Genomic DNA, 25,836 nt, shown 5'->3' on the forward strand with positions numbered 1-25,836 from the left:
TTTAATAACAGTCTTCTGCCTTTTATTTATTTTCTTAAAATTGAGGTTTTTCATGCATCGTGCACATGTACTGCAATACAGACGTAGGTTTAGTATTGTTTAAAGTGACCAAATCTAAAGCGAATCCATTCCATCTGGATATAGCGATCCTTCTCATCAAATTTACAACATCTCATGATCCATGAAAAATCACAAAGTGATTTTTACAGTGCTCCGGCCGTGCAGGTGCATGACTTAATCTACTGCTAACTTGAGTGACTTGTTTAAGTCTGTGAAAGCACCATTGACAATACGATCATCAAGACGCTTTTATATAATGCAGCTTTCATGGGAATCTCATCGTGAAGTAGTAGTGGATATGCTAAAAAAATGGACTGAAACGGCCCCAAAAAAACGTAAGGTTGGCAGAACTGCTGTTTGGTATAACAAAGAGTCTCGGGGTTACTATATCCGGGCACGAGGCCAAAGGAAATTTACATGCTAATTCTTCTACTCGACCGATCGGTGTGATAAATCTATATGTGATGCATCACAGGGTTTCAAGTCTTTAAGTTTGCATTAGGAGCTTGTCAGTGCATTAATTCCAAATGCTCTTCTCATTTTCAGTACTGGTGCTATAGGATCTTCATTATGTCTTAAAGCACTGGATATCATTCAAACACTTCTCTTCAGAGTTCAGTAAAAATAAGTGGATTTAATAGACTCACTATATATATATCAGTGTATAACTTCTAAATAGGTTTATGATTACACAATTAAGCTTAATCAAATAAGAAGAACGACCAAATCTACATACTAACTGATAACAAAACAGAGCTAATATGAGTCACGATGGCTGAATGTTTGGCTTATATTTATACACATGTCGTCATCGTCTTTAATATCACTTCTTTGCCCTAATAGCTTGCAGCAGCGGCACCCACTTTGACTTCTGAGATGAGGAGGAAGTGGGCTGTTTCAGAGCTGTAGGGTTATGTGGGCCGTCGTATTCATCAGCCTCAGAAGTGATTTCCATCTTCTGGATGATCAGCTTGAGCAGGTTATGCTGTTTCTCAAGCAAACAGGACATCGCTTTCAACCTGAAGGGAAGAGCGGATCGAATACAACTTAACACAGACTTATATGAGAATAAAAAAGGTCAGTGTTAACTGATGCGACCACCGCTCAGTTGCACGGAAATGAAACTATAAGCAGACTCTATTTCAAATAGCATTTCGAAAAGGACATCACTTCTACTAATTATATTAAACAGAACTCTCTAAAAGTAAGGTCGGTGATATATTTGAGCTGCTCCATTAATATCTGAATGGCTAAAAACTGAATCTGAATTAATGTTGCAAATAAAACATCAATTGCCTAATGAATTTGAATATGTAGTTGATGGTGTATTAATGTTAATGAACACTAGAGGCTGCTCTCTCACAAGTCTGAAAGGTTTGTTGTTTGCAGTGTTATTTTGATATTGATATAATATTAAAACTTGTTCTTTTGTCTTTTTTTTGTAATGAACACATATTTTAGTAGTAAAATTAATGCTTTGATAACTGGCTTAAGTTTGCAAAAAATGTACTTGTTGGGTATGAGGCAGGGTTAAAGTCACATATGTTATGTATGAAATGTTGCATATATTACATTTGACATGTATTAAAACTTTTTAGCTGTTTTGTGAAGGATGGCCACCAGGAAGCCTTTTAGCTTTGATCGATCTGCATCGAACAGAGAGTATATAAAATATGTATTTTAGGTATGGAAATGACATATTTAGGAGTTTTGATATTTGAGATATGGCCATTGGCTATTTTAACCCCCCTCAAACTCTTCCATAAAGCTGGTTCATCCTGCCCCCACTGTCCTCTTACAAAAGTACAAAATGAGGATTTGTGAGGAAAAAGCCAAAGATTAGCCTTACTTTCCTTTGCTGTAAACAAAATTTGGTCCTGCGTTATCTGCTGAAAAGTTGTAAAAATGAATATTTTTCTTACGCAAATGCATTGTGTAGTTTAAGAAGGCATTTATAATCCCCCCGGGGCAATTTGGAGCACTTTTTGTGATGGATGAATGTATTTTTTTTGGTTTAAAATTCTGGATCACTGATCACAGTCAGGACATTTTTTTAATATACCTCTGACTGTATTTGTCTTAAAAAAAGAAAGTCATATACACCTACTGTAGGATGGCTTGGGGGTGAGTAAATCTTGGGGTATTTTTTTTTAACTATTTTTTTAGTGCATTATTTCCCACCAATGCCAAATGTTTTATAAAAAAAGAAAAGTTGTTGGTAACACTTTACAATAAAGTGTGATTTGTTAATGCATTAACTAACATGAACAAACAATGAACAATGTATTTATTACACTATTCATTAGTATTTGTTAATGTTTCTTAATGAAAGTACAGTTGTTCATTGTTTATTCATATTAGTTCACAGTGCATTAACTAATGTTAACAAACACAACTTGTGATTTTCATAATGCATTAGTAAGTGCTGAAATTAACATTAAGTAGTATAAATAAATGTATTGTAAATGTAAATGTAGAAGTATTGTTCATTCTTAGTTCATGTTTACGAATGTTGTTAATGAACCTTATTGTAAAGTCTTCGCACTCAAGAGGTACACTTAATGTAACTTTAATGCATCTTGAAGCTCAAATATTCTTTAAATGCAGTTTGGGTAGAAATATAGTTTGAATGATGTTAAAAGGTACAGAGGTAACTTAATGTCTCAGTGACAAGCTGTTGTACTTCTAAAGCTACAGTTTTGGCACTTTTTTTCTGACAGATGGTTTTTATGGGCACATCAGTGCATAAAAAGGCTTACAAACCTTCCCATTTTTTATTGTGGTGTTCAATAAATGGACCAATCTTTTCTAAAAGATTCACACTGGAACCAAAATTTATGCTCACTTTTGAAATCAAACCCTTTATGTAGCTCTAGTTGGTGTTCCCGAGTAAACCCAAAACAAAGAGATCACCTGTTCTTTTGTTTGTGCAGCTCTCTCTCCAGAGACCCTCCTTGCCGCGAGCAGAGGTTCAGACGGGTACGAACTGTATTTTGGATCTCACCATCAATGATCGCATGCATCAGCACTTTCTGTTTAACAAATGATAATCATTAAATGTTAATTTTCCTACATGGTCTTGTGGCATAATCGTACCTTGGTGCAGTTTTTGCAAGGCACAAAATATGTACCAGAAGGAATGAACACTAGAGGTAGTAAAACTACCTTTTATTCCCTTTCAAACTAATTTAGATTTTTGATTAACATTTGTTAACACTACCAGGTAGGTTTAGGTTTGGATTTTGTTGTAAATGATATTTCCAACATGATAGAGCATTAGCTTTTAGGAACAGCCTATGGATATTTCAATCCTGAATCTCTGCAATACATAAATATATATGTGCCAGGGTTCACATATTGAACCTGAGTTTTAGAGCCACTCAGTGGACATTCCTCTTTGAAACTGTGGCAAAACGTGCAGTAAGGTACGTAAAAACGGTTGTAATACTGTAATAAGTTGTAATATTCAAATTAAAGTTCATGTGCGACCAAAATAGGAACAGCATTTATCGATAAACAAACCTTGCATTTATTGGGATAGATGATGATAGTTGGTTTGTCCACTCGCTTCAGGAACCAGTAAGGCAGCTTCTCCTCAAGGGCAGTGTGAAGATCTATCTGTAAAGAAGTGCTTTCTTGTTTATGCGATGCACTAGATGTGCTACTTACACTTGTCTCAAAATTTTAGTAGCTTGTATAAAACAATTTTGCTAATTACTGTACATCAATTAGAGATATCCAGTCTGCTCACCTGCATGGCTATCCTCTTCAGCTCTGCATTTCTCTGTACCTCTGCGATATCTCCCACTGCTAAACCAATCTGCAATGTGATTTAGACAAATTAGCCTAACACCTCCTAACAAATTGCAACCATTATTAACAATAATAGCTGGGTTCCTGCAGGCCAGTGTTGGGTGTCCTACCATTAGGTTCATGAGAAGAATAGGCATGAGAAGCACAAAGAGTACAAAAACAAAATAGGTGACCCCGGGGAACGCCATGCGGCTATTTTCATAAGCGTTCAGAAATGTGCTCTGGTAGTTCAGCTCTCCCACTGTCATCACAAACGTCTGAGCTAGAGCAAGGCTGATGGAGCTGAACTCATCCTGTCGAAAGCAGCAAACAGTAAACATCATTATCAAACTGCGCCGATTTGCCAAGACTTGACAGGTCTGTCATGCTGGGTTGATATGATCTCTCTGTTTGGACTTGCCTGGTGGAGCATCAAAGCGTAGAAGGCCAATCCAAAAGCGAGCAATAGGAAGATAAAGAGAATCATGATGCACACCAGGGTCCTAACGATTCCACCAAACATCACCACGTAAATTCCAATGCGCTCAAACCTGCCATGTGAAAAGGGCATATGAGAATTTAGATGTTTTACGCAAACGTTATAGACTTTTTTGGAAAAAATGTATTCATTAAATGCTAAAAGTGGCATTATCAATCACACTAATGTGTAGTATAACAATGGATAATCGTTTAAAATTATTACTTCATCTAAAAATTCATTTTAAGCGAGTGTTAGATGATTTTTTCACACGGATGCAAGTGTCCCTGTCTACTTACATAGTAACTAGATATATATGAAATAAATATGAAAAAACACAGTACATAGTATCTACAGCTCCAATGTGTTTGCAACTACACAACCCTCAGAATGGTATGTGTACAAATAAGCAAATAAAGCACTAAAGTACAAATGTGTAACTGGACATCGGTAACACTTTTTGATAATGAAAATACAAATGTGTAACTAACAGCACTTTTAGGAAAGAAAGTGTTACATTTTATATTAAGTAGACCTTGTAATTACTTTGATGTTACACAGCAGCGGCCAGTAATTTAGGCTTTACATATAAATTGTGGTAACACTTTATATTAAGTGGACAGTTCCTGAGGAGTTACCATGCAAGTACACTAATCATTTATCAATATATCGTGTACTGCAATTAATGTGATTAGAAACTGAACAGCAACCCTATAACATTAGTGATAAACCTAGAAAATGTGACTGGTAGAAGACCACTAATACTAGACCTCTGAAAGTACAGCAGGAAGCCAATCCATGAAGTCAGAATGGCGAAAGCTCCAGCCTCCCATTGCCAAGTGTTCTCTAGATTGAAGCACATGGGAATGACAAAGACTAAAGAGCTAATGGCCGCACACCAGTCAGCAGGGTTCGAGAAGTCCGTGAAGTAATTTATTTGCTGTAATGTAAAAAGACATGTGAAAGTGAAATCATAAGAATAAGAATAAATTGGTTAAATAAAATCCAAACGTGCAATTTGAATACTCTCGCCACTGGCAAAGAGCACAATATAACAATGCATGCAAAATCTGAGCTGTTTTTCTAGGTAAATCACATGGCTGGAAGGCTTAGAGCCCTGCAAAGGGAATCCCCACAGCAAAGGCATGTGTGTTTAATGTGCATCATGACATTTATGATTAGTGACGGTTTGATTGCCCTCTGCTGAGAGTCTCCGTAGTAGTATGAGAGGAATTTATAGTGGATGCATTATGGGAAGTGATGACATAACTATTACCTGCTGAGCCAACTGCACCAGCTCTTTGCAAACGGAATACACATTCAAGACAAGAACCATGATTATACAGACTGAGATCAAACATTTTTGCTGGGTGGAGAGAAAAGAGAGAGGGAGAAACGGTATCATTACGTTATCAGCAAATTAATCACATTTGCATAATGACAGTATTACTTTTCATTCATACCCTAGCTAGCATATTATGCTAAATTAAAAACCTCTGCTATGGTGTGTGCGTGTTCCTCACAATCAAAAAGGGATAATACTAATGCCGATACGAGTATTGTGTGTCATTTCTCAAAAGATAGTAATACGCGTATGAGATTAGACGTAGTTAATTTCATGGGGATTATAACCTTGAGCTGACGAATAAGTGGGAAGTTGATGAATGCCATTCAGTTCATAATGACACTCACTAAATTAAGTAATGGGACATGGACAAGGTTATAAGGAAGTGAATGCAAATGTGAACGGATGTGCGTGTGATTATGAATGATAGCTTGAATAATTGGCTTGTCATTGCATAACAGATTAGGCCAACTTGAAAACAAGAAGTATGGGTCCTCTTGACCCCTATATAAGCCCCAAAATAAAGTTAACTCAGCCTGTTTGTTTCTTCAAAAATACACATTTGGAGAAATTTATCCTGACATCACAAGTACTGTAGATGAGTTTGCGTCTTCTTAATTTAGAATTACAACATTTGCTCACCAATGAGACGTACTCCTCTGCCGTAAATGGGTGCCGTCAGAAGTCCAAACAGCAGATAAAAAAATTCCCCATAATCCACAAGTAATCCACATGACTCCAGTCTATCTATAAATGTCTTTTGAAGTAAAAAGCTGTAAAAATTAAATCCACCATTAAAGCGTTTTAACTTTACACCATTGCTTCTGGCAACAATTTGAGCCTATAATCCATAATAAAGCTTCCTCCCGTGAAAAAGCCCCGTTGTTCTCTCATGTCAACATCCACTGACATATTTTTTTTTAGAGTTATTCAGAAGAGACAACTTTAGAAGAAAGCACTATTATGGATAGAAAATTTCATATTGTAACCAGAAGCAACAGTTTAAAATCTTCTTCTTAAGGATGGATTTGTTTATTAGAAATATGCAGGTTTTTTATCTTCACAAGGGTATAGAATTTTCGTGGAATAATTTATCCTCTGTTCAGACTCTCATTCTGGCGGCAGCCATTCACTGCAGGGGATCCATCTTTTAAATAACAACTCAAGAAGACGCAACCTAGTGTTCCGGAGGGTGAGATTTTCATTTTCAAATCTCAAATTCTTTTTAAAGGGTTAGTTCAGTTGAAAATGACAAGTGACTGATTGCAGTGTGATCAAAGTCTATGGTTTGTACTTTTAAAAGAAAGGCTAGACCTTGAGTTGTTAACTGAACATGAAGATTTGTCGCATTCATTTTCTTTGAAGTTGTATGATTCCTTTTTTTTTATTTGACAATTTTGTACTTACATTAATTTTAAAGTCAAATTTTAAAGTAATGGGAATTTTCTACTCTTTTGATGAAAACTGACCCCTAAAATGTCTGTAGTCATACCCAGACCCTCCCTTGGATTTTCACACCACTGATGTGTAGCATCGCATCTAGAAGGCAGAATTATATTAATAAATCTAAAAGAAAAGGTAATATAATTTCTCTCTCTCTTAGCGTTTATGACACTGTGTGACTTTGAAAAGTAGTTCACAATCAATTTGATTGTCATTTAAATACAACTGCCATTATTCTCTTTCACCTTTCCCTTCTCTGCTTGTCACTGATACGCATCTCCAGCTGTCATTTGTTCCACGCTTTACATGAATTACACTCTGCATTGTGTTCACTTAAACTCTTTTGAGCTCATCTCTTTCCTACAAGATGCCAGAGATCTCTGAACAATGGCTGTCTACCTCTTTAAAAGATACGGGCACCATGATGACAGATGTGTTGTTGCCAAAAACTTCCTGCTTCGGTCTGAGATTGAGAATGAGGTATGTGAGGGGCAACAAGCCAAGCAGGTAGATAGACAGGTTGAGCAAATGAACTTTGCTTCCATACGCCTTCCTGTTCGAATAAAACACAATATCCGTAGGACATTCGAATGATTATGTAAACCAGTCTGTTTGTTTGAAGTGATGTTAACACATCACTGCTGCTATTTTAAACCAGATGCACTAAAGTAAAATGCAGTGTCTGTATTGTATAGGACTGTAGAAATTAGCATATCATAATGACTTAAAACATCACAACTAGAACTATAGGGAACATTTTTAACATACCACTTCATCTCCAGGTATTTTTGGCTCACAGGGTGAGTGAGGAGCTCCAGTCGGTTGTACCGCACCATGGCCTAGTGTTGTAAAAGAGTTACAATCTATTCTCATGTTATTTTAGAATAAAGAAAGTCAAATATGATTAGAAACTGTGTGTGTGTATACAGTACACAGTATATAGTATATATATATATATATATATATATATATATATATATATATATATATATATAAATTATGTATTAATTAATTCAATATAAATAATTTAAGGGGACTTACATTCATAGCTGCCAAAGGCTGGTACTTCATTGTTTTGTCTGTTTTAGCATATTTCTTTAGCTGTAAAGGGGCCTGAAGCCACCGAAAATCATACTTGATCTGCCAACAACATTGAACAATTGTACAGTATATCGTTAAGGAACCTCATTAAAAGTGTTAATGCAATTTTTGGCACATTCGTGCAAGGCTTACATGATAATCTGAACTGTTGGCATCATGATCAGACTCTACAATACACCGGTCCAGAAGGTGCTGTGCAGAAGACAGTGGGGTTTCGTGTAAAAAAAAAAATGTAAAAAACAAAATGTAGATAGATATTCATATGGTGGGAACTTAATATACAGACCCTGAAAGACTCTGGGAGAAACTCTATGATGTCCATCACGGCACAGCGGGACTTTGCTTTAAATGACTTTATTGCCTCGGCACACCTGCAGTGAATTAATATAACTTTTTCAACTGTTGGCAAACTAAGAGAAAAACCATGTAGGTTTAAAAAACAAACAAACAAACATATTTACAGAGTTTAGCAATGGAAGACCCTCAAACGATTCTCTCATATTGCAAATAAAAATTCTACTTTACACTGATATATATACACACACACACATCCAAAACAAATATATAATATGTGTGTTTACTGTGTATATTTATTACGTATATATAAATGCTAACACATACAGTATGTATTTTGATTTTTTTTTACGTATTTTTATATATTTGTATTAAAATAATGTATTTTATATATAAACATATTTAATATATAAACTTAATTTTATTTTTAAAAGACATATATTTACATCCAAAACACTAAAACGGTTAAAAGTGTTTATTATTTTTTCTTTTTTTATTTCCGTTTTTATTATTATTCATCTGGAATCCAAGTAATTTTTTTTAAATATTGAACCAAATACTGTCCTCCAAAAGGTGGTCATCTTGAACGTGGATGTCTGCTTACCTCTCGCTCTCAATGATAGCATTCACTACATCTTTTTTCTCATTACGAACAGCTTCATGCAAAAAAGAGTTGTCAGCGTTGTTGAGACTGATTTCAGCTCCTCTGTCCAGCAACAGCAAAACAGCACCTATATGTCCCTTTTGTGCAGCGAGGTGAAGAGCTGTGTTCTGCAAAAACATACATATGATTAATAAGCGTAATTGTTCAATTATAATCATAAAGGACAAAATTTATTTAGTTTGATACTGTGTAAACAGTAATTATGAAAAACATTTTCTAAAACCGTTTTCTATTTTAATATATTACAAAAAATGTATACATTATTCAGTATCGGTGTTGAAAATAGTTAATGTTTTAATGTTAAGAACTGCATTGGATCTTGTTCAGTTTTTTTCCTATGGCTTGTACATATTGTGTTGTTTTAAGCTTTTTATTCTGCGTACCCCGTCCTCATTTGTTTGGTCCAGTAGTTTGACATTGGCTGCCAGGAGGATTTTCATTGTCTGTGTGTATCCCTCAGCCGCAGCGTGATGTAAACAGGACCAGCCTTTGTAATCACTACAGATTACAAAAGACCTTATGACAGAATATCCAGCCTAACCAACTAACAATATCATCAATTGCAATTTGAGAAGCTGCTGCTAACTTAACTAAAAAGTTGGAATATTTGAGGTTTTGATACAGTTATGAACCAGTGGAGTTATTATCGTTAACTAAAACCAAAACCAAAACCATAAAGGAACAGGTAGGATTAAGGGGTCTAAAATATGGTCATGCAGAATAAGGCATACTACTAAAATAGTACTAAAATAACTAAACAATAATACATATAACTCATAATACAACTTAATTAAAATGTCACACACATGAAAATACTAAAACCTAAATTGAAAAGAAACTATTGCACCTCAGTGATGCTAAAATAAAACTGTCTCCCACAAAAGAATGGTGCACCTTTGAAAAAGCGCGCCGCTTCTGAGCAGCAGCTCCACGACTTGAGTGTGTCCTGCCCTCGACGCAAGATGGAGGGGTGTCAGACCCTTTTCATCCCAATCGTTCAGCATTTTAGAGTCTGTGAGGGTCTCCAGCAGCCTTTGACATGTGTTTGTACGTCCATATCTAACAGAAGTTGGAGAAAACACTTAATAATACCAGGTTTAGGAGTGCATGAGATGTTAAAGCCTGCAGTTATGCTGCATGCATTTTAATGCCTGCTCAATACTCATACCTTTCACATGTTATTATAACTCAAATCTTATTACTTATGAGAAAATAAGCACAAAGATCTGATTTTCATATAGCTGTGACTGTATTACAAACGTTCTCACTCTGCAGCGAAGTGAAGAGCTGATTTCTTCTCCCGTGACTTCTGACCCACAAAGATATTGAGACCCAGCATATTTTTGACCGAATCGTGGATGCCAAGTTTGCAGGCGTAGTGCAGAGGAGTGCAGCCTTCAACATCCTCATCAGACAACATCTCCTTCACGGCGTTACACTGGAGGAGGCAATGGGCTCTTATAACTATATACAGAACATACGCAAGTTCAAAACAGTACATTATGTAATAATCCATAACACAGGGTCACTTGGACTATTTAGGCTTTCTTTCAAAATAAAAGAGCTGTGTTCTGCATCTGACAAACTGAACTTGACGTTTGGGATGGTTTTCACACCTGTAAGACTGTCTCAGGAAGATTTTTCAGCCCTCTTGGTTGAAGAACGACAAAGTGGAGGAAGTTGCGACCTGCTTCGTCTTTGAGTCTGAAATCGGCACCTTTTTTCAAACAAGAAAATATGTTAAAGAATACTTTATAGGAATACAAATTATTGGCATGCACACTTCTGTGTATTTAAAGGTATAGCTCACCAAAAAAAATTAATTTGGTCATTAATTATTTCCCCTTTTTCTAGACCCATAAGACATTCGTTCATATTCAGAAGACATTAAAACTTTCTCCAAAGACGGCAATGTAGATATCACGTTCAAGGCACAAAAAGTTTGTAAGGACATCTTTAAAATCAACCTGGTCTCAGTTACAGTTTAAAAACAAATGTTCACCGAGTGGCACTAAAGCAAAGATTGAAGTAGGTTACATATTGCAACGGTTCAGAATTCAAATATGTTGCTAAAAGTTAATCCTCTACCGTGTTGGAAATACGCCCTACTCCAAATTCAACCCTAAACCTACCCGATAGTGCTAACAAATGCAAAACTGATATAAAAATGCATTTGTTGATGCAACTGTGCTTTAACTTTCTTTTTGAACCGTTTTGTCAAACCGTAGTCACACAGGATTCGAACCGGAGCGCCTCGCCTCTCAAGTACATCTCTGTACTCCATGATCCACCAAACAAACCTACCGTCTATGAAAACCTATAAATATCAGTTTTCAAATATCCCAGCATATTAATATTGTTAGTCATTAATATGAAGTCATAACATGATATTCGTCATGTAATTGTGTGAAAATTATCCTTAATTAATCGAATCAATGAAAATGTGTGTGAAAAGGAATAAAAAGTGTCACAGTTTTACTGCCTCTAGTGTTCATTTCTTTTGGAAACTGCTGTGATATGTACTTACTGGTACAGACGTGGACAAAATTGTTGGTACCCTTTGGTCAATGAAAGAAAAAGTCACAATGGTCACAGAAATAACTGTTATCTGACAAAAGTAATAATAAATAAAAATTCTATAAATGTTAACCAATGAAAGTCAGACATTGTTTTTCAACCATGCTTCAACAGAATTATTTAAAAAAATAAACTCACGAAACAGGCATGGACAAAAATGATGGTACCCCTAGAAAACACTGAAAATAATGTGACCAAAGGGACATGTTAATTCAAGGTGTGTCCACTAATTAGCATCACAGGTGTCTACAACCTTGTAATCAGCCATTGGGCCTATATATATGGCTCCAGGTAATCACTGTGTTGTTTGATGATATGGTGTGTACCACACTCGACATGGACCAGAGGAAGCAAAGGAAAGAGTTGTCTCAAGAGATCAGAAAGAAAATTATAGACAAGCATGTTAAAGGTAAAGGCTATAAGACCATCTCCAAGCAACTAGATGTTCCTGTGACTACAGTTGCACATATTATTCAGAAGTTTAAGATCCATGGGACTGTAGCCAACCTCCTGGACGTGGCGCTTGGGAGGAGGAAAATTGATGACAAATCTAAGAGACGGATAATCCGAATGGTAACAAAAGAGCCTAGAAAGACTTCTAAAGAGATTCAAGGTGAACTTCATGCTCAAGGAACATCAGTGTCAGATCGCACCATCCGTCGTTGTTTGAGCCAAAGTGGACTACATGGGAGACGACCAAGGAGGACACCATTGTTGAAAACGAATCATAAAAAAGCAAGACTGGAATATGCCAAACTACATGTTGACAAGCCACAAAGCTTCTGGGAGAATGTCCTGTGGACAGATGAGACAAAAATCGAAGTTTTTGCCAAGGCACATCAGCTGTATGTTCACAGACAGAAAAAATGAAGCATATCAAGAAAAGAACACTGTCCCTACTGTGAAACATGGAGGAGGCTCTGTTATGTTCTGGGGCTGCTTTGCTGCGTCTGGCACAGGGTGTCTTGAATCTGTGCAGGGTACAATGAAATCTCAAGACTATCAAGGAATTCTAGAGAGAAATGTACTAGCCAGTGTCAGAAAGCTTGGTCTCAGTCGCAGGTCATGGGTCTTGCAACAGGACAATGACCCAAAACACACCGCTAAAAACACCCAAGAATGGCTAAGAGGAAAAAATTGGACTATTGTAAAGTGGCCTTCTATGAGCCCTGACCTCAATCCTATTGAGCATCTTTGGAAGGAGCTGAAACATGCAGTCTGGAAAAGGCACCCTTCAAACCGGACACAACTGGAGCAGTTTGCTCATGAGGAGTGGGCCAAAATACCTGCTGAGAGGTGCAGAAGTCTCATTGACAGTTACAGGAAGCGTTTGATTGCAGTGATTGCCTCAAAAGGTTGCGCAACAAAATATTAAGTTAGGGGTACCATCATTTTTGTCCAGGTCTGTTTCATGAGTTTATTTTTTTTTAATAATTCTGTTGAAGCATGGTTGAAAAACAATGTCTGACTTTCATTGGTTAACATTTATAGAATTTTATTTATTATTACTTTTGTCAGATTAAAGTTATTTCTGTGACCATTGTGAGTTTTTCTTTCATTGACCAAAGGGTACCAACAATTTTGTCCACGTCTGTATGTATTTCGTGTCTCTCTAAAAAAGTGCACCAAGGTACGCAATGAGAACAGGTAGGTTAAAATAGTCCATGTGGTTCAACAGTAATTTTGTGAAGCTGCAATAATACTTTTTGTGCGTATAGAAAACATTGCAGTGATATTTTCGTGGACATGTGTTCAAGACTGACATGAAATTGTTGAATAAAGTCATTAATTTTGTTTTCTTTATGCTCAAGAAGTATTCTAAGCTATCTATGGAGGGTCGGAAAACTTTCAGATTTCAAAAATATCTTAATTTGTGTTGCATAGATGAACGAATGTCTTGAAAATGACATGAAGGTGAATAACTAATGACAGAATTTTGGGATAAAATCTTCCTTTAAATACACAGAAATGCATGCAAATATTTTAAAGCCAGATTGTGTTGAAAATGTATAAAAATGTTTACCAACTGACAGCAAAAACGCAACAGTTTTCCATGCACAGCATTTGGAGGCCATCAGCAGAGGAGACAGTCTCTTACAGTCAGTGCAGTCAATTTCTGCTCCCTTTCCAACACGAATGAGATCGAAATAACAGTGAATTAGCGATTTTAATCTAAGGACACACAACAAGATATTGGACATCAAAGGACATACGATAAGATGAGATATAGGGTGCTTAATATTCATCTTATCAAAAGATCAATCTGCGCTTCGCAGCTTGCTGTTTCACGGAATCCACATACAGCAGAACGGAGGTTAGAGTTCGGATGTTTTAGCCGCTCACATTCTCACAAAGCAGCCATTCAAACATTTACCTTTGAAATAAGATATTCTGCCAACTGGACGTGATCAAACAACGTGGCTCTATTAGGAAAAGAATGTCATTGGTAATCATTAGAGCATGGAAATCAATCATATACAGCTGTGAATTGTAACAGACCAAGCAAGTTAATGCCATAACCGTTATGAATGCTGTGGTTAGGTCATAGCAAAAAAGTGCTTTAAAAGCCAAACTGCAACACCAGCCCCATGTTTCATTGTTCAAGGAATGCTCTTTAAGTTGGGTTGCTTTAATGAATGTTTCACCATATTTCACTGTGTTTTTTTGTACTCTGAATAAGTTGCGAGGGTGAAATCTAGTGCGGATTTGCTCAAAAGTCCTGGTATGATCCTGTCATGTTCTTATATTTCATGTTGCACTCCTAGCACTGACTCTTGAATAATTTAAGACATTTATTTTTACTTGTAAGCAGTCTGCTGTGTGCATTTCTGTAAACATTTCTGATCATTTAAAAAAGGGATAGTTCAGCCAAGAATGAACAACTTCCCATTTAAGGATTTATGCGACTCCAAATTCCAAGCCTTTTGAGTATCTCCCGATCAAACTAACCCCAGCAAATTAATTCACACAACAGTATGAATACGTTTTATGATTTGTTATAATGTTATAACTTTTTATAATGTCCAGTATACTTTGTCTTTTTTGCAGTATGATGACCAGTTGACATCAATGATAACTTTTGCCGTCCAGGATCACATAGTTACCAATATAAAACCGATTCTTGGTTAAAAAAGAATTACCCTTTGGTCTGTATTTCTTGTATGGAAAACAGCAGCACGAGCATGCTTCAAATCTATCCTTTTTATTTTTATTTTGTCTAAAATTCCACTGTGAGATCAATTGCGAAAAAGTTGCAATTACAGGCAAGCTTCCAAAACTAACCCTTTTAGCAAATGTGCTCTAAATCAGACATTCTCCAGTACCAGCAACATCTTGGGCAATAGTATGGAATTTCCTGGTTGCGTTATTTGCTTTTCTTGGCATTTATGCCCATATCTGCTATCTTTGAAATTATATTACTTCAATCAGCTCTGAGATAAACCAGGAGGCTCGGTCTCATAATAACTACTGAGAGCAGCATGGCATCATACTGACCTATGTAAGGGGGTCTGATTGGCTCCATCCCTGATGTTGATGATGTCTTCCATTTTGTTGTAAGAAGAAAGCATGATTTTGACGGCTTCCAGAGCACCCTGAGTGCAGGCAAAGTGGAGGGCCGTGGATTTGTCACACTGCAAAACAATCAAGCCACACACACACACACACACACACATTGAACTGGAAGTCAGCTATTAGCTTGACATAAGTAGGAAAGGCAGGGTCAGGTAATGCAAGAGGGGGGCAATTTCTCAGCTGCTGCACCAGTAACACAAACCATTAATGAGAGAGCACCCAGAATTGCTGTGGCAATGGACAGTACGGCCAAGCTCAGTTATAGGCGTAAGTGGCTGCAATTTGTATCAATTTAACTATCTGAAGCTATTACTGAATGCATCAACCCTACTGCTACGGACTGAAGACGACAAATGGAGGAGTGCGAGTGTGTTGTGTCTGCGTGGACGAGATCGAAAGTCAGGAAATCTGGCTGCTTTTGTATTAATTGCAGGCCACATTCGTTCATGGCTCCAAAGATTATTTTTGTATTTCTTTCAGAATCATGACATTATAGCTTCACATTAGGCAATTTTGTTATATTTGTCCCCTAACTTCTCAGTTAGCTTTATTGCGCTTTAATGCATTAAAAAGCTTTTACAGAAATAAGTCTTGATGATAATAGGCTTATGATTATATTACCTAAACCTGCTGACTATCTTTTACCACTGTAGGAGGAGTTTAATAAAATATGTTTATGACAAAATGTATATTGGTGGAAAATGTCATCAGTGAAAAGATGGAACCTGAAACCACAGAGTGCACTAAAATTGCCATGATTTTTGTTTCTAGGCCATTACACAGAAGCCCATTTCCACCCCATAAGAAAAAATGTCTTTGTAAACTAAAATTATGACATAAGACACCACAATTATTAGATGTTAATAACTTGCTTAAAATAAAAGTAAAAAATTATGTTACTATTTATAAAGTAAAAATTATTTTTATGATTATGAGAAAAATATGGCACGATTTTGTCATAATTTTATGTCATAATTTTGACTTTTTATCTATGCCATTTACTATTTTCTGTGGAACATAAAATGAACTTTGAACTTGTTTTGGTTACCATTGGCTTCCATCGTATGGACACTGAGACATTTCTCAAAATATATTATTTTATGTTCCAAAGAGAGACATTTAATTTTTGGGTGAAGTATTAGTTTGAGATTGTCTCCAATCAGTTTGTAAAAAATTCAGAACTTTTTACAATACAATTCAGTGGGCAGCCAAAGACTCCCTGCAAGCTTTGGGCCATTAGATTTCCTTGATCGTTTCAGTTACGCTTGTTAACTTTTATATTTAAAAAGAGATTTTTATACCTCTTGAAACAGCACTTACCTGTTGCTGATCCACTCTGGCTCCTTTAATGATGCAAAGTTTGATCACCTCAATGTTGCCCCCACGTACAGCAAGATGGAGAGGGGTACTTTTGGTCTTATCCAAATAATTAATGTGCACTGAAGTGGAAAGGCCCAGTTCTTCTCCTTTATAAAAGTGACAAACAGTAAAGAGTTCAGCTTCATTTTTCCATACATTACAATCCATACAGAGAAATAAAGTGGCAAAATAAAATATATATATATATTTTTTTTTAATTAAACTTACTACAAGAAAACAATAAAAAGCAAAAGCAATACTAGACTGGAATGACATGAGTGTTACAACATTTTTATCATTAATTGTCATTTGCTGACATTGGACAATGTCAAAAACCTTGATAAAAATGAAAGCATGCTGCTTCGTTTGGTGTGGATTCTGGCAGTCATGTTTGACATGTTGACCTTTTAATCTGTTTTAGCTGTTCCACATTTAAGAATCTGAAAATATTGGACTGTAATGTAAATGAAAACTGTGTCATCTGTCTCTCAGCCAAAGGAAGCTGTCGGAAAAGCCCACAAATATTTATATCTGGAACACATCATTCTGGAACTGAAGACCACCCGTGTATTGTGCACAATCATAGCGGCTGTCTAAACAGCATGGTGAATGGGCTGAGAGTGGATTGGTCACGGTAAATCGGCGGAATAAGAATATTAAATTCACTTGCCAATTTTTAAAACCAGCTCCATGGCCTCTTTGGCACCTGCAAAAGCAACTGTATGGATAGCGTAGTGACCCAATTTGTTCTGAATACACATTTTGGCACCATGTTTGAACTGTAAGGAAAGAAAATAATCTCTTTTAATTACACAATATGTGGGAATGAGGATTCTGTCAGTCACCTTTTTCATTTTTATTGTCCTTTGTACTCACAAGAAACTGAATAGCTTGCCAGTTATTAGTGCAGCAGGCCATCATCACAGGGGTGTTTCCCAGATCCCCCTCCAGATTGGCATCTGTTTTGTCACAGGACTGAAAAAGGACCTGTGCCAGATAAACAAAATGATCGTTGTTTTCCGCAAGGCGTTCAATCAGTGTAATTCTTCCAGCATTTTACCCTGACAGGAAGCAGATTCTTCACAGAAGACGCCCTTAAGTTTCCAGCTGAGCTGTCCTTATGCTATCTGAGCAATATCACGTAAACAATAATGTTAGGGATATAAGTAAGACTGCGATTTGACCACAGGTATATACAGTGTTGATATTCAAAACAACATCATGATGACCTCTGTAAGATATTTCAATAAACAGTTATGTTCAACCTGATCTCATACAAATATGTACCTCTAATACCTTACTGCATGTTCCGCTACGGTTTCAACTATGTGAACTCTGGCAAATTTTTATTATGTTGATATACGTATGTATATTGTGGCTGTTCAGAATTGAAATATCCGTGGACTGTCCCTAAAGGTTAATGCTCTATCATGCTGGAAATATGCCCTACACCAATCTAAGCCTAAACTTACCTGGTAGTATTAACAAACGCATTCAGGTCGATTCAAATGAAGACCTCTAATTTAATTAGGAAAATTCTGTTTAATATTGTGAATGGCAGGGAACAGTGTGACAGTGCACTGTAAAAAAAAAAAAAAAAAAAGCCAACTTAAAATTTTTAGGCAACCAGCTTCAGCAGTTTTTTTTTTTTTTTTTTTTGAGTTTTCTCAACTTATATTTAAGTTTTCTAAAAAAAAGTCCAGTGTGACAATATTGTTTTAAGTAGTTTATCTAAACTTTTTTCATACTAATCATATTTACACTTTTTTTTTTAATAGTCACAAAGTACATTTTAAGTAAGTAGGTCTTTAGGATTTAGCTACCGATTCAAGCTCAACTGTACGGGCCATGTTGCAACTCCTTTATGCATTTCGGAAATTGTCATTTTTCAAGGCTAACATTGAAAACATACTACAGCTTACATATTTTCATATTTCAGTATCTGAAAATCCCTGTATCCTCAAAATCCCTCTGTATCTGATAAGGTCAGATGCACACCGTGACAAAATATTCAACAGATTGCAAACAGCATATCTACCGCTGCTCTCAGCCCTGACTGTGACACCAGCAGCATGTGTTACTGACCTCTACTAGATGATTGTATCTCTTTGTGACAGCCAGATGCAGAGGGCCCATCATGGCACTGTTGAGGATGTTGGGGTCAGCACCCAGCTCCAGCAGTAACACGCAGCTCTGCTGTTGATCCCGCTCTACAGCCCAGTGCAGGGGAGTTCTGCCCTGCTCGTCCTGCACATTCAGCTCTACACAGCAAGAAACACTGAATTTATATTTATGAGTGGTCGGTGCATTCTGGACAGTAAGACATTCAGGAACTGTTCATAGGTAAACAGTGTGACAAGTCCCTATGCAAGAAGAATTTTTTATTTACTTATCTTAAAACAACATGATATATGAAGCCAATTATTTTGCACCTCCTTTAACATGCTGTAATAAAAATTAAGACAACCTACCTTACTTCTTAGGTTTCTTTTAGCTGGTTTAATTTTTCTCCCAGCTTAACAAATCCGGTTTTACCCCAAACAGTAAAGCCAAACAATTTTATTGTCTAATTCATGCACTGATTTCTCGTGCGTAAATTAGGGGTTAGTTTTTGGCTAAGCACTTTATTTCTTCTTGTTGTTGTTTTTTGCTGAATAACATATTTCAATGTGATAATTTGTATGCAGTTTACGTAAAAAAGTTGCCAAAATATACAAAAATTACCTATTGACTATACCTAAAAATGGATCCTTATGAATATTTTATTTTTAGTTTTTTAGTTTTAGTTGTCATATCAATGACCTTGTGTTCAACTGCATTATTAAACTGTTTATTTAATATGAAATGATAACATTTCATTCTGTTCTGTGATTTCTGCTGCCAGCTCGTTTACAAAAATAGGCCTTTGTAATGTTAAACAAGACTTCATTTTAAACCCTTAAAATAAATAACTTTTACTTGTCATTTAATGTCTAACGTACACAAAAGGCGTTTCCTCTGACAAGCTGTGACTAACAATAGAACTATAAAATACACCAAAAACGCAACATGACTACAAAATAAAACACTTAGGATCTTAATCTTTATCCCGAGCAGCGAGACTACATACCGTAAACAGTGAAGCCCGCGCCTAACTGACGCGCTCGTTACAAATTCAGATATTGGCGCTTCAAACGACAGGTTTTACGGCAGGATACTCGAACGCTCATTGGCTCTCGCCTGCATTCGTCACAGATTGCGACACGCGGTGTTTCTGGTTAGATGTATTCGAATAGTTTTTTGTTATTATCTGTTTGGACTTCCTGGATAAGATGTTTCTTACTTTCGTATATTTGGGTTATTTGTTTCTCAAGTAATAATGATAATAAAGTAAAAATAAAAGTGTATCTGAATGATACGTACGCGCCTTCACGAGTTCAAGTAGAGAGGATCGGGAAACTAATCTGAATAATATTTTCAGCGATTAACATAAATTCTGCTCTGCACTTTACACAAACCTACCAGAGAGGACTGTAGCTGCAAAACATTATCATTTGAGTTCCTTTTGGTACTGCTTTTGACATTTTTGCAACAAATAAATGATATCGGTAATCGCATATATCTGTCGTGTTTTTCTTATGCGGTACAGAGATAGTAATGTTTAGGTTTGTGTGTATTTAGATGGTTGCTCAACTAACCCGCTAACTGCCTAAACACAGACCAAACTGATCATCTTGGACAAGCTGTGAGACCAGCTTCCCACCTTGGGCTGGTTTGTTTATTTCAGCAGGATATTGCTCCATAATTGATGTAATTAGGAAGAGAAATGCGCTCTCCGAATATCATTTGGTCTTTTTCCATCGTAGTGAGTGAACTCTGGTGGCTCTGTTTTGTCGATGATTTATTGTAGTACCGCGTTCACAATAAGCCTCTCCGTGACGTAAGTGTGTGATCCCTGGGGAGATTATGCGATACTTTTATAATCATTAGAACATAATGAGACATTGACCTGATGTGATCTGAATAGCAAAAGACTGGGGTGAATAAACAAAGCCTAAGGACAAAGCCTTCAAAACAAATCTATATATTTACAACGCAATTAGTGCACAACAAAGTCTCAAGTGTAATTTCTCAAAATATGTTATTTGTTATAATGGTTAAAATGACATTCTATGCAGATTAAGTAGATGATTTATTTGCCACCACAAAGTTGGATCCGGTTTCTTATTTCCTAAAACTGGATTTCTTAAAGTCCTTTGCTTTCTTTTTACAGTTCTAAATCTAGTTTTATGACTTTATGAATTTCTGGGGTGTCATATTTTCATTTAAAATGAACATGTCAGATTTTTGATGTTTTCTGGACTTCCAACAACTTTCTTTGGATGGGTTTACATGTTCACTGTGACAACCTTTTAGTGTTTCTGACCATTTTGTAGTCCCATTTAGCCACTTAGCAACGTAGCCAATTAGCATACTGCTTTTTAAGCAAGTAAAAGCTTTAAAAAAATCACAAAGGTATCGCTAATGTGATTTATGTTGTAGAATACAATGTGGAAATATATTTAGCTTGTTTTAACCACAGACCATATCTCAGGCAAAAAAAAAAAAAAAAAAAGAAAAGAAAATGCTAAAATGCTAACTCGTTTTTTGTACGTTTTAGCTTTGAGCTTGTAATTTTGACCGAAATATCATAACTCCTTCCTGGTGAAATTACAGACTTCTTTCCAGTAGTGTATACAAGTATTCTTCACTTAAACCTTAATTTAGTTTAATTTAGTTAATTAAGTTTACTCCTATCCATTTAAAACCAATGATTAAATGAACCAATGATTTTCCTTTTTAACTATTTCACTCAGGTGTGTACGGTACAACCCAGAAATAAAGATCGGTTGCTACTTTCTTTACATTACAACTAGTTGCGTCAAATGATTAATCGCATATAAAATAAAAAATTGACATAATAAGTAAGTGTGTACTGTGTGTAGTATATAAAACACGCACACATGCATGTATAAAAATATGTATATTAAGTATATTTATATAGAACAGATAATATAATAATATAAATGTTTACACATGTAATATATATCCTGAATGTGTGTGTGTTTATATATACACAACAAATAAACACAGTACACATACATATATAAGGCAAACAAAAGCTTTTATTTTAAATGCGACTAATCATTTGACAGCGCTAATTACTTAACCTCACAACCTTTAAGAGTAAGTCTTACCCTCAGGGCCCACGACAGAAACAATGAGGCGAATTATTTCCACGTTTCCTCCAGCTGAAGCATAGTGTAGTGGACTAGCTCCATTCTCATCCCTGAAGCTTAGCTGTTCCGGACTTTTCCGGGTCCGGTAGTCCATGGCAGAGGCCTTCCCTTTGAAAGCCAACTGGCAAGAGGAGAAGATTATTTAAAGCATCTTGCCAAGGAAAGGAGGCGAAGCGCAAAGTAATATAAGTCAGATTCAGTTCAACCAAATGCTATTGTGCCGGGTCACCTTCCCGTAAATATTTGCACTCTCCAAAACACATACGCCGTATAAGAGAAACAACACCCACCTCAAACACATCTGCAGAATCCAGGTCTGTCTCCTCCTCGTTTATCACGCATTTGTAGAAGCTGTTTCGCCTCACAAACTCCTTTCCAAACTGCATTTGGCGAGTTTAGTGGGGATGTTCTGTAAAGACAAGTCAGTCGTTGCTATTAATGCCATCTTCAGAATGGCATTGATTGGGTTCGCTTTAACGGCTGCTTTTGTGTGCTGAGGTTCAAGGCTGAACCGAGAGCAGGTGATTGGACACGCACGCAATGACCTCGCCGCAAGGTGAAAGCGACAGCGGCGCCATCCTGCCATGCAAATTCTCCGAGGCTGTGAGGGCGAGTGAAGCATTTTAGCAATAAAGCCATTGTAACGGAAGATGACGCTTTAAAAGAGCGGATAAGTCTAACAGAGAAAAGCACGAATCTATACAAGAAGTAATATTTTTGTGGCACATCGCCTGAGGTGTTCAGGCCATTTGGCGCACATAATATGCATAAAACAAAACAGTGACTCTTTCGCTTCGGTGAATCCGTCTAGTTAAAATGACGACTTGCTTTTTTATTGAGGGCGGAATTACTTTTTGAAAATGTGAGTCGAGATTCATTATCGCTTTTGTTCTTTTTTTGAGTTTTTACCACGGCGCATAGATTACCCTCACATTATTATGCTTGAATATGCTCATTTAAACCTGCTTTAAACCAGCATAGCCAGTGAATATATTAAATTTAGATTTAAAGATTGTGAGGAAGAACTACCTACAGTAGTGTAAGTGCAACAGAATATGCCTGTTTGAAAAAATTCAAGCTACTGTACTACACTGAAGCTAATGCAAAAACTTTGAAATATATATGTCACGGTGAGGTTTAGCGTGAAGGAGCACTCGACGAAAGAAAATAAACTTAAACAGTTTTAATCCTCTTCAAACGGACAAGACAACAACAGAACAAAAACCACAAGTATGTAACCTCGACGAACAGACCAACTGAATACAAACACACAGGACTTAAATACACAAGGAAAATCACTAAATTAACAAGAAACAGCTGAAGACGATAAAGACAATTAACTAAAGTGGGTCACACAGAACACACACGACAAAAACAACAACAAAAGAGTCCAAAGATGTGACAAATATATATATATATATGCGATGTATATATAAGCAGTTGTTATCAATGTTGAAAACAGTTACTGTTTTTTTTTCTGGAAACAAGCATTAAAGCATTCTTTGACAGACACAAACTTCAAAAGAAAAGCATTTATTTTATATAGAAATTCTTTAGAACCTTATAGACACTTCTGATCAATTTAAGGATTCAATGAACAAAAATGATTAATTTATATATATATATATATATATATATATATATATATATATATATATATATATATATATATATATATATATATATATATATATATATATATATATATATATATGGCCCTATTGTAAATATAATCATTATAACAATATTTTTTTGCTATTAGAGTAGCTACACAAAATATAACAGAAAAATAAAAAGATACATTCAATATAAAATTCTAAATGAACATACACAACTAGAAAAACAACACTATATACATTAAAATAAATTACATTCTGTTCAATCAAACACTCTGTAGAGTAAAATCGTCCCTCATTTGAATACCACCTATACTTTTGACTAGCAAATATTAGGTCACGACTCATGGCCATGATGTAAACTAAATGTTTTTGGCTATTTAGTTATATATTTATATAAAGAGGAAATAAACGATCCAAATAAACCGATTTACTAAAATGATTTAGAGTAATCATAAAAGTAAGTTAACATGAAGTAACAAAGTTAACATGAAAAATAAATATGTTGTCATATTTTATTTACGACAGCATCCTCATGTTTGAAAATTCAGATTGAAGCAATGTGGTCTTCATCTTTTTTTGCAAGACCATTCTTGGAAAACGGTCCAATTTGGGAATTTTGTAATAGAAAATCTCATTTCAATCCAAATGCATTGTATCCTCTGTCAGATAAGTGCACTAATTGATGGATTTCCGTCTGTGTAATTTGCAGCAGACACAGTGCATACAGGAAGTCTTTTTATTTTCAAGAGGAATCACTAAAGACGGTTGCCAAGCAGTGAGCAAACACTTCTAAATGAGACCCGGGCTGCTATAAACGCAGCGGTCTGTTCTTCGGGAATATGGCCCGTCTCACAGGTGTGCAGGGATGCAGATTTTCTTTGGTTTCGGTTGTCACCAAATCAGTTTTAAAGTCTTCTAACAAATAGCAAATTGTGGTTCTGCCAAATTTGCTCATTATCTATAACGTGATTACCGGTAGTCTCTATTTCATCAAGCACGCAAGCTATGCCTCTGTTAACGCTGACTTTGTTATTCAAAAACGTATAAGTCAAAGTATAAGCAACAGTAGAGCATAACAATAAACAAACATATTTAAAAATGAACATAAAAAACTTTATTACTCACAATAGTCACTTACAAAAAAGCAAAATAAAGTTAAATTAGCCAAACGTTTTTTCAAAAATATATATTTAGCTTAAAATCCATAACAAATCGTACAGCACCAGGCTTAAATGGAATATAAAAGCATACAATGGCACGTTTCATCATTGTAACAAATCATATATTAATCATATATCATAATATCTCTGCACCACATGCATCACAAATGTTTGTTTATTAGACGCCATAAAGAATATGAACTCTTTCCTACCTAGAGGACGCGTGTGCTGAGCAGCTGAGCGCTGTGGTCTTGCTCTCTCTCAATATGAAGTGTTATATACTGTGTTGGTTGAAGGAGATCCAGTTACAGTGGCTCTCACTCAGAGGTAATGTCATCTGATGCGATCATTAAAGGCCACGCTAATTTGACATGAGACTTCGACATGAGCATTTTAGTATTTCAAAACGCTTATGGTAAATGTAAAAAGTACACGTCTGGACAATGGTTTGTGGTTTCATATGTTGTATTACTTCCCAGAACTGAAAAAAGTGCACTTTCGTGGCTTCACTCAGATTAAAGTTTTAAAAAACCTATATTGATTTTGGGTTTGTCTTCGGCTAAACCCTTGCATTATTTAAAAGGTAACATTTGAAAAGTTGTACAAATATTGAAGGATGTTTGAATAGTTTGTAGCTTTCGCGTATTGCAGTTATTAGGTTATAAAACATAGTAAACTGAACAGAATAGAATAGAAATATAATCTAATTTAAGTATCGATTTAATAAACTTAGTTTAACTTAAGTTTAAATCTATTTGGTTTTATATAAATGATACATATTTAGCATGTACGTGTATTTTTATTTCATATTTAATATACATTTACAATATGTGAACTATAGTGCCATGACAGCTGTAAAATTAAAAATAGATGTTAAAAACGTATAAAATAAGTAATAAAATTAAGTTATAAAATAAATGTATAATTATTAAATAAAACCTTTCTTGCTCGTCATCATTAGATTTTGCTTGTTAAAATTATTAGCCTATAACATATGCATATAATATTAAAGTATTATAGTAATATGATATTATGCACTGTATGTAAATAACCATTTGTTCATGCTTAATTCATATGTAAACATATTTATCCACATTCCTAAGAAACAGCATA

The 25,836-nt window shown here is 35.7% G+C and overlaps 1 protein-coding gene across 1 annotated transcript; it reads right to left on the reverse strand.

Annotated features, from left to right (window-relative positions):
• trpa1b (transient receptor potential cation channel, subfamily A, member 1b) lies at positions 1–24,987 on the reverse strand. The gene is made up of 28 exons (XM_043225845.1): positions 24,936–24,987; positions 22,235–22,353; positions 21,903–22,065; positions 18,772–18,947; positions 17,563–17,673; positions 17,357–17,465; positions 16,648–16,793; positions 15,250–15,386; positions 14,129–14,177; positions 13,778–13,877; positions 10,794–10,894; positions 10,446–10,615; positions 10,072–10,236; positions 9,561–9,675; positions 9,118–9,284; positions 8,506–8,590; positions 8,352–8,411; positions 8,160–8,258; positions 7,887–7,957; positions 7,518–7,671; positions 5,607–5,696; positions 5,101–5,270; positions 4,274–4,403; positions 3,984–4,166; positions 3,812–3,880; positions 3,583–3,678; positions 2,974–3,092; positions 1–1,079 (listed from the first exon to the last, which is right to left on the reverse strand). The coding sequence occupies exons 2-28, from the start codon at positions 22,328–22,330 to the stop codon at positions 884–886; spliced, it is 3,327 nt and encodes a 1,108-aa protein (XP_043081780.1). The 5' UTR covers positions 22,331–22,353; positions 24,936–24,987; the 3' UTR covers positions 1–883.
• Between the last annotated feature and the right edge of the window lie 849 nt (positions 24,988–25,836).

The sequence above is a fragment of the Puntigrus tetrazona genome, chromosome 24 (assembly GCF_018831695.1).
Source record: "Puntigrus tetrazona isolate hp1 chromosome 24, ASM1883169v1, whole genome shotgun sequence".
Lineage (NCBI taxonomy): Eukaryota > Metazoa > Chordata > Actinopteri > Cypriniformes > Cyprinidae > Puntigrus > Puntigrus tetrazona.